This window comes from Salminus brasiliensis, chromosome 6 (assembly GCF_030463535.1).
Source record: "Salminus brasiliensis chromosome 6, fSalBra1.hap2, whole genome shotgun sequence".
NCBI classification, from domain to species: Eukaryota; Metazoa; Chordata; class Actinopteri; order Characiformes; family Bryconidae; genus Salminus; species Salminus brasiliensis.
The window spans coordinates 8,874,670-8,884,920 of NC_132883.1; the positions used below are offsets into that span (position 1 = coordinate 8,874,670).

The 10,251-nt window shown below is 47.3% G+C and overlaps 1 protein-coding gene across 1 annotated transcript; it reads right to left on the reverse strand.

Annotated features, from left to right (window-relative positions):
* Positions 1-471: 471 nt before the first annotated feature.
* Positions 472-1,659, reverse strand: b3gnt7l (UDP-GlcNAc:betaGal beta-1,3-N-acetylglucosaminyltransferase 7, like). The gene has a single exon (XM_072680848.1). It carries the CDS (start codon positions 1,657-1,659, stop codon positions 472-474), a length of 1,188 nt encoding a protein of 395 aa, XP_072536949.1.
* Positions 1,660-10,251: the final 8,592 nt, after the last annotated feature.

Below are 10,251 nucleotides of genomic sequence, written 5' to 3' on the forward strand. Positions count from 1 at the left end.
GAACTGAAATCTGAACAAAGCCAACAGTGTGTCCAAACCCTCTCTGAAAGTAGCTCTCTCTCTCTCTCTCTTACACAGGTCTGGTACAACTCTCTCTCTCTCTCTCTCTCTCTCTCTCTCTCTCTCGCTCTCGCTCTAAAAATTAAGGTGCTACAAAATGTATTTGAGCAATGCCAAAGAACCACCACTTTTGCTTCCAAGAGATGTGGGAGCGTGAAGACCACCTTTAATAAACCACCTTTACATTAGGTGAAGGTTCTTCAAGCTTGTAAAGGTTCTGTACCCTCACACATCTCTGTTAGATGGTGAAGAACATCTCCTTTACATCTCCTTTACAAACATGGTGAAGAACCAGAAGTGGCTCCACTGTGGCATCGCTCAAAGACTCCTTTGTGACACCTTTATGTTTAAGGGTGCACACACACGCATTGTGGAGCTGTAAAGTACACAGTAAGTGGACCTCCATGCGCGCTACAGGCTGTAGTTCTTGGCGCACGTGAGCTTCTGGTCCTGCACCACGCTCCACATCCTCAGCAGATCGTGCGCGCTCAGCTTGTGCACCACGATGAGCTGGCGGAAGAAGCACGGCTCGCTGTTCATGGAGCTCACCTTTCGCTTCACGATGCCAAAGGTCTTGAAGCCTGGATGAGACTCGGGCGCTTTGCCCAGCTTCTGCAGACACATTCCTAGAAACACGTCGTCTATGGGGAAGAGCTCGAGACCCTCGGACGCTGTGAAGAGCCGGCGCGCGATCTGCGAGGACATGAGGAACCCCCCTCCACCCACGTAGGGCGGATAGGGCTTGTCGAACATCTCCCGGGGGATGTAGTACTTGCTCTGCTTGTTCCTGATGGGGATGGCTTTGGAGATGGTGTCCCCGGTGAACAGCTCGTGCGCTTTGCCCTCCTCCGTCCTGAAGTCGATCAGCTCCACCAGATTGTCGGTGTTTACGAACACGTCGTCGTCCCCCTTGAAGACGAAGGACACGCGCGCGCAGTAGATGTGGAACCAACGCAGGAAGTTGACCTCCTTCAGCGTCAGGTTAAAGAACGTGTCCATGAAGTCCCACTGCAGGATGTCCCCGTAGATCCTGTCCTCGTACTCCAGCAGCTTCTGGAGGTTCTTGGTGTCCTTGCCCGGCGACGGGGTGCCCAGCAGGAAAAGAGTCTTGACGCGCCGGCCGCGCACCGTGCGCTCTGCGCCCCACGTCCTGCGCACGGCCTCTCGCCGCTCGTGCTGCTCGATCACCGACTTAACCACGAGCAGCACGTCCACGTCGGCGCCGCACTTCTCCGGGTGGTTCAGCAGCATGGGGAAGTAACGGCACCGCCTGTGCAGCACGAACTGCTGGAAGCGAGCCTCGAGCTTGTTTAGCCAGTCCTTGCTGTGCGCGTCCGGCGCGCCCACGCTGCAGTTCGCAGCCACCACGTTCCAGGTTGGCAGGGGGGTCCTCGTGAGCGCGGAGACCTCCCCGTCCCACGGGCTCGAGCTGTTCCCACTCGTCTCCCTCTTCCACCACTTGTTCTTGGGCTTCCAGAGAAGTTCCTTCACGCCGCTGTCCTGTACCTTGAACTTCTGGATGGTCAGCAAGGTGCCAAACACCAGGGTCAAGCTAAGCAGCGTCTTTAAGAGCTTTCTACGACGGAACAAATGATCCATAGCGAGGAAAGCAGCCCACTCCCGGTGCTGCACGAGCCACTCAGACGCTCCGAAAACTCGAGCCTCATGCAAAATGAACGAGCGCGTGCCATCTGTTGCTTATCTCCCCTTGGAAATAGAAAACGAGCATCCTTGTGTTTCGGGGCATTTTGACAAGGCTGAGGCCAGCTGAGGCTCTCTGAGGCTAAGGGCTGACCACTGCTGCCCCGGTGATGACCATGCCTTTGCTACTTCGCATTTTCTTCACTCCAGCTTGCTCGGTAAGCCCACCCTCATTGGTTGCCTGGAACTTTTCCAGCTCGTGCGGAGTAAAGAGGTGGCAGGGGAAGGTGGGGGGTTGTGGCGTCTTGTAAAGTCACCACCCCTGCCCAACCCCCACCCAAAATGAACTCAGCCCACGTCAAAGCAGCTCAGCCTACCTTCACCAAGCACTTCTCTGGTTACAGTATGGGGGGACAACTGCTGTTTAAATGACCATTTTAATCAGCACGTCTCTAATTCATGCGGTCATTGTGCATTTTATTGCTCGTGCTTGAACATTAAAAAAATTCTTAGGATAAAAGTAAATGCAGCAAAGAGCAATTTCAGTGCTGAAACTTACTTTGAATCAAATAATTGGCAGATAATTGATTTGAAATTTACAAAAAATCTTTGATTTCAAAGTAAAAGGTTCCTTCACGCCGCTGTCCTGCACTTTTGAATGGTCAGCAGGGTGCCAAACACCAGGGTCAAGCTAAGCAGCATTTTTAGGAGCAGTCCAGGCAGTTGGTGCCGTGAAAGTTTCTCCAGTGATTGTAGTATAAAGACACCTGTCTGGAAGCTCCGGTAACTGGTTAATCAGAATTACACTCCACAGAACTCAGAGAAAGGTTATTGAGGAGTGTAAGTCACTTAAACATCCCCTAAACTTCAGTTAAGTCTATCATTGAGAAATGGAAGGACTATGGCACATGTGTAAATCTGCCTAGAGCAGACTGCCCTCACAAGCCTAGTGACCGTGCTGAAGGCCACCAAGACAAAGCTTGGTTCCAGATTTCTCCTGGACTCCCCCAGCCACTCATCAGCTCACATCCATCAGCTCACCTGATTTAACATCAATAAGCACTAATGTACCAAACCAGGTGTTGATATGATGATAACTATAAATAATACTAGACTCTCAGGAGGAGAGCTCCTATTTGGTGGGAATGTGATCAGCATTTATTCTAAAATCAGTGTTTCTCTGAGGAAATAAACACTTACTGCCCAGATAAAGAGCTTCATTCTGCTTTACAGGCGTATCAGACTTTGCACAGTACTTCATATGTCCACTGTAAACAGACAGAACAGCGTTATGTACACAACTGCACAACACAACACAAACACAATTCACTTTATTCGATCAAACAGGACTGAGCTATTCATTGCTATCAGGTAATAGTGTCCTAGAGGCCTGTTTGTTGAGCAGCTGTCAGAGAAGCTTTAATTCTTTGTTCTGGTCTATACTGACATGATTGCAACAGGCACTTTCTGTAGATTGTTCAGGAGCACATTCACACAGCCAACCCCCATTCTACCACATCCCAGGCTGCCCTGAAAGACTCACTGAAGAACACTGAAGGCATGGTGGATCATCATGCTGGAAGTAGTCGTTAGAAGATGGGTGAACTGTGGCCAGGAAGGGATACACATGGTCATCAACAAAACTCTGCGACATTCAGGTGACTTACACCACCTCCACCAGCCTGGATTATTGACACCAGGCAGGTTTGTTCCATGGATCCATTGCTGTTGGACGCTACTGTCTGTGTGCCTCAGCAGAAATTGGGCTTTGTGTTCTTGGTTGACAAATGTGACATCCGCCTTTTTTGCTCAGTTGTACAGAGCGAATATATCTGAGTTAGTCAAGTCAAGTCAGATTTATTTGTATAGCGCTTTTTACAGCTTTACATAATTAGTAATTAATAAAGGACAGAGACAAAGAAGAAAGAAGAAATAACATGAAGGATCAAAGACCCCCAGTGAGCAGCCAACGGCGACAGTGGCAAGGAAAAACTCCCTCAGAGCTGGAGGAAGAAACCTTGGGAGGAACCAAGACTCACAAGGGGGACCCGACCCATCCTCCTCTGGTCAGAACTATTTAAACATTAATGATAAAAATTACCAAACCAGATACAACAGATAGTTAACAGTGGTGATATCAATAGTGGCAGACAGCCCCGAGTCCATCTAGGTTTCAACACGGCCACCAAACAGGCAGCAGCAGAAGGCGGGTGAGCCGCCGGTCCGCCATGGGTGGTGGCGGGTGGGGGGCCCGCTGGCCGGACTGGTAGGTGGCAGCTGGTTTGATGCAGGTAGAGTGGACCTCAGCGGGCAATCTTCCAGCAGGTCGGGCTGGGTGGCCATTTACTCGGAGAAGGTAAAAAGAGAAAGTTAGTTCTGAGAGGAATTTTATGGAGGGCGGAGAATGTTGAGCATCCGCATCAGAGTGTGTCTGACGACTCCGGCAGGTCTGACTATAACCGCCTAATTAAAAGGAGAGAGCCAGAAGGTAACACGGACACGGGCGTACCCTGAGAACACCAGCATCTATCTGCTCCACCGTCAGCAAACCTGAGTGATCGCGTGTAAGCAGCGAGACGACAGCTCCAGCATCTCAGTGTACTACAATTCCCTGGGTCCGCGAACCCCTGGACCTGCAACCTTTATCTAAGAAACATTAATTACCAAAAGCTAAAATAAACAGATGAGTTTTCAGCTTAGATTTAAAGATTGAGACTGTGTCTGAGTCCCGAACATTATCTGGAAAGTTATTCCAGAGTTGGGGGGCTTTATAAGAAAAGGATCTTCCCCCTGCTGAGGTTTTCTGAATTTTGGGAACGAGTAAGAGGCCAGCACCCTGAGATCTAAGTAGTCTTGATGGTTTGCAATAAGATCCCGCAGGTCAAGCGAGGCCATGTAGGGCCTTATATGTTAATAGAAGAATGTTGTAATCAATACGGGATTTAACTGGGAGCCAATGAAGTGCTGATAGAACTGGACTGATATGGTCAAATTTTCTAGTTTTAGTAAGGACCCTGGCTGCAGCATTTTGCACATGCTGAAGTTTATTGAGGTAACTGCTGGAACAACCTGACAAAAGTGCATCACAGTAATCTAGCCTTGAGATAATAAAAGCGTGTACTAGCTTTTCTGCATCCTGTAGTGATAAGGAGTTTCTTAGTTTGGCAATGTTACTGTATCATTTCTGTCAGTTCAAGGCTAGCTATTCTCAGTTGACCTCTAGCATCAACAAGGCGTTCATGTCTGCAGAACTGACACTCACTGTTACATTTATTAAGAGTAAATTCTTAAAGCTAAAAACCAGGTCATACTTTTTCCTGTTCTGATTCGTGATGTGAACATTACCTCAAGTCACTGGCTTGTATCTGCATGTGCTGCATGTATTTGACTGATTAGGGCTTCTTAATAAAGTGTTCAGTTAGCGTACTTAAACCTATTAAATGAACACATTTTGTTTTAGTGACAAAAGAATGGCATTAAAATGGCCCATAATGTTGAGATGTCTGTCTGGTCTGTAAGAGAGGTGAGCCAGCAAATAGAAGGTCCCTGGTTCAAGTTCTAGGAATGACTGGGCGTTCCTGGTTGTAGCACTCCCTCACCCACCGCTGGCCAGAGATAGGAAGCAAAATGACCAGTTTCCTTTGTTAGTGGGTCAATAATGGACAGCTGAACTCACTTATGTTAACATTCAACACGCGCACACTTGACGTCACTTGAACTTAACAGGATACAAGGAGATCTGAACCAACGGAGACTACAGTGATCAAACTAGCAGCAGAAATATGAATCTAGCACCCCCTTGTGGTTTGTTCTGATATAGATTGAACTGCGCCATCTGATGCTTGTGTTCAAACTATTTCCAACCACCATTAATTTCCTGCCTGACGGGTTAAAAATCACTGGAACAGCAGGGGGCGATATCACCAACTTCGGTCCATTACATTGTTTTGGTGACAATTAAAAAATGATTGATTGGAGGTGTGTTTCAGCTGTAAACGGGCCCTACATGTAGGATTTCCTAGCATTCCCAGTCTTCAGTGTTGAGTTAGGCTCTAAAGGGGAGGGGTGATACCCCTGGAGAATAAGGGATAGCCCATCTGGCCCAATCCAACAGACAGAGTGTTCATCTGCTTGTAGTTGGGCTTCAAGGTAAAGGTAAAGGTGCACGTATTTGTCACTGTACTATGTACAGTAAAATGTGTCCTCTGCATTTAACCCATCTGTGGTAGTGAACACACACACACACTAGTGAACTAGGGGCAGTGAATACACACACACACACCCAGAGCAGTGGGCGGTGGGCAGCGCCCGGGGAGCTGAGAGGGTATAAGGCCTTGCTCAAGGGCCCAACAGTGGCAGCTTGCCAAGCCCGGGAATCGAACCCACAATAATGTGGGCTGTTTAATGCTGGGTGAGTTTAGTGGCAGATTAAAATGCAACAACAGCTGTACCAAACCACCACTGGAAATGCTTGGTGAGCCTTGAGTGGCTAGAACCCTGTCTCCGGTTTACCTGTTGTCCTTCCATGGACCACTTTTGACAGGTAATGGCCACTGCGATTTTTCACCTTTCCTATAAAATTCAGTGTTTGAGCTGTAAACAAAGTTGTTCAGAGTGGTTTGGTGTAAAACGGTTCATTGTGGATAAACTCTCCAGCTCAGATACGGTGGTTGTGATAAGGACCAGGGCTCACTTTGACTACAAAGCCATTTTCCTCATTTATCTTAAATGACTGGACACTGCACAAACTGCTCTCCATCATGGATGATAATGGTCACCCACTGCACACCTTCATTATGGACCAAAGGGCAGGTTGCTGTCACAGAGCTGCTCAGCAGACATCTTTAACTCTTCTCAGTGGGGCCGGAAGTGGGAGGGGGACAGATGAGTCTCTTATGTTCAAGCATAAGTTTATTTATCTGCACTATTAACACTTTACTGTACATAGATACACGATCCTCCTGTCTATCCTTGCCGGCCTTGGAATTACCAGCTCTGCATGTCGATGGTTTGCATCGTACCTGCAGGGACGCTCATACCAGGTAACATGGCAAAGGGAAACGTCCGCTCCTTCTTGGTCCTCTTCTTTTCTCACTCTGGCTTTACACTGGCTCTCTTGGTAAAGTGATATCCTCTCATGGATTCTCTTACCACTGTTACGCCGACGACACTCAACTCATCCTTTCTTTCCCACCGTCTGACACACAGGTTTCTGCCCGCATCTCAGCTGACATCTCTTCTTGAATGACTGCTCACCACCTCAAACTCAACCCCAGCAAGACAGAGCTGCTGTACATCCCGGGAACTGCTGGAACTCACAATGATCTTGCCATCTCCTTTGAGAACTCCTTCTGGTCACTCCTTCTACAGAAGCTCGAAGCCTTGCTGTAGTCATGGATGATCAGTTATCGTTCTCAAGTCCTGTTGCAGCTCTAACTCGGTCATGCAGATTTCTCCTGTACAACATCCAGAGAATTTGACCCTTCCTCTCAAGTAGAGTCACCCAGGTGCTCGTTCAGTCTCTCATCACTTCCAGACTTGACTACTGCAGCTCTATTCTGGCTGGTCTCCCTTTGCGCACCATCAGACCTCTGCAACTCATCCAGAATGCACTGGCACGGGTCGTCTTCAATGTTCCTAACAGCTCCGACAGCTCCAGCATCTCAGTGTACTACAATTCCCTGGGTCCGCGAACCCCTGGACCTGCAACCTTTATCTAAGAAACATTAATTACCAAAAGCTAAAATAAACAGATGAGTTTTCAGCTTAGATTTAAAGATTGAGACTGTGTCTGAGTCCCGAACATTATCTGGAAGGTTATTCCAGAGTTGGGGGGCTTTATAAGAAAAGAATCTTCCCCCTGCTGAGGTTTTCTGAATTTTGGGAACGAGTAAGAGGCCAGCACCCTGAGATCTAAGTAGTCTTGATGGTTTGCAATAAGATCCCGCAGGTCAAGCGAGGCCATGTAGGGCCTTATATGTTAATTGAAGAATGTTGTAATCAATACGGGATTTAACTGGGAGCCAATGAAGTGCTGATAGAACTGGACTGATATGGTCAAATTTTCTAGTTTTAGGAAGGACCATGTCTGCAGCATTTTGCACATGCTGAAGTTTATTGAGGTAACCGCTGGAACAACCTGACAAAAGTGCATAACAGTAATCTAGCCTTGAGATAATAAAAGCATGTACTAGCTTTTCTGCATCATGAGTTTCTTAGTTTGGCAATGTTACTGTATCATTTCTGTCAGTTCAAGGCTAGCTATTCTCAGTTGACCTCTAGCATCAACAAGGCGTTCATGTCTGCAGAACTGACACTCACTGTTACATTTATTAAGAGTAAATTCTTAAAGCTAAAAACCAGGTCATACTTTTTCCTGTTCTGATTCGTGATGTGAACATTACCTCAAGTCACTGGCTTGTATCTGCATGTGCTGCATGTATTTGACTGATTAGGGCTTCTTAATAAAGTGTTCAGTTAGCGTACTTAAACCTATTAAATGAACACATTTTGTTTTAGTGACAAAAGAATGGCATTAAAATGGCCCATAATGTTGAGATGGCTGTCTGGTCTGTAAGAGAGGTGAGCCAGCAAATAGAAGGTCCCTGGTTCAAGTTCTAGGAATGACTGGGCGTTCCTGGTTGTAGCACTCCCTCACCCACCGCTGGCCAGAGATAGGAAGCAAAATGACCAGTTTCCTTTGTTAGTGGGTCAATAATGGACAGCTGAACTCACTTATGTTAACATTCAACACGCGCACACTTGACGTCACTTGAACTTAACAGGATACAAGGAGATCTGAACCAACGGAGACTACAGTGATCAAACTAGCAGCAGAAATATGAATCTAGCACCCCCTTGTGGTTTGTTCTGATATAGATTGAACTGCGCCATCTGATGCTTGTGTTCAAACTATTTCCAACCACCATTCATTTCCTGCCTGACGAGTTAAAAATCACTGGAACAGCAGGGGGCGATATCACCAACTTCGGTCCATTACATTGTTTTGGTGACAATTAAAAAATGATTGATTGGAGGTGTGTTTCAGCTGTAAACGGGCCCTACATGTAGGATTTCCTAGCACTCCCAGTCTTCAGTGTTGAGTTAGGCTCTAAAGGGGAGGGGTGATACCCCTGGAGAATAAGGGATAGCCCATCTGGCCCAATCCAACAGACAGAGTGTTCATCTGCTTGTAGTTGGGCTTCAAGGTAAAGGTAAAGGTGCACGTATTTGTCACTGTACTATGTACAGTAAAATGTGTCCTCTGCATTTAACCCATCTGTGGTAGTGAACACACACACACACTAGTGAACTAGGGGCAGTGAGTACACACACACACACACCCAGAGCGGTGGGCAGCCAACTCCAGCGCCGGGGAGCTGAGAGGGTATAAGGCCTTGCTCAAGGGCCCAACAGTGACAGCTTGCCAAGCCTGGGAATCGAACCCACAATAATGTGGGCTGTTTAATGCTGGGTGAGTTTAGTGGCAGATTAAAAGGCAACAACAGCTGTACCAAACCACCACTGGAAATGCTTGGTGAGCCTTGGGTGGCTAGAACCCTGTCTCCGGTTTACCTGTTGTCCTTCCATGGACCACTTTTGACAGGTAATGGCCACTGTGATTTTTCACCTTTCCTATAAAATTCAGTGTTTGAGCTGTAAACAAAGTTGTTCAGAGTGGTTTGGTGTAAAACGGTTCATTGTGGATAAACTCTCCAGCTCAGATACGGTGGTTGTGATAAGGACCAGGGCTCACTTTGACTACAAAGCCATTTTCCTCATTTATCTTAAATGACTGGACACTGCACAAACTGCTCTCCATCATGGATGATAATGGTCACCCACTGCACACCTTCATTATGGACCAAAGGGCAGGTTGCTGTCACAGAGCTGCTCAGCAGACAACATCTTTAACTCTTCTCAGTGGGGCCGGAAGTGGGAGGGGGACAGATGAGTCTCTTATGTTCAAGCATAAGTTTATTTATCTGCACTATTAACACTTTACTGTACATAGATACACGATCCTCCTGTCTATCCTTGCCGGCCTTGGAATTACCAGCTCTGCATGTCGATGGTTTGCATCGTACCTGCAGGGACGCTCATACCAGGTAACATGGCAAAGGGAAACGTCCGCTCCTTCTTGGTCCTCTTCTTTTCTCACTCTGGCTTTACACTGGCTCTCTTGGTAAAGTGATATCCTCTCATGGATTCTCTTACCACTGTTACGCCGACGACACTCAACTCATCCTTTCTTTCCCACCGTCTGACACACAGGTTTCTGCCCGCATCTCAGCTGACATCTCTTCTTGAATGACTGCTCACCACCTCAAACTCAACCCCAGCAAGACAGAGCTGCTGTACATCCCGGGAACTGCTGGAACTCACAATGATCTTGCCATCTCCTTTGAGAACTCCTTCTGGTCACTCCTTCTACAGAAGCTCGAAGCCTTGCTGTAGTCATGGATGATCAGTTATCGTTCTCAAGTCCTGTTGCAGCTCTAACTCGGTCATGCAGATTTCTCCTGTACAACATCCAGAGAATTTGACCCT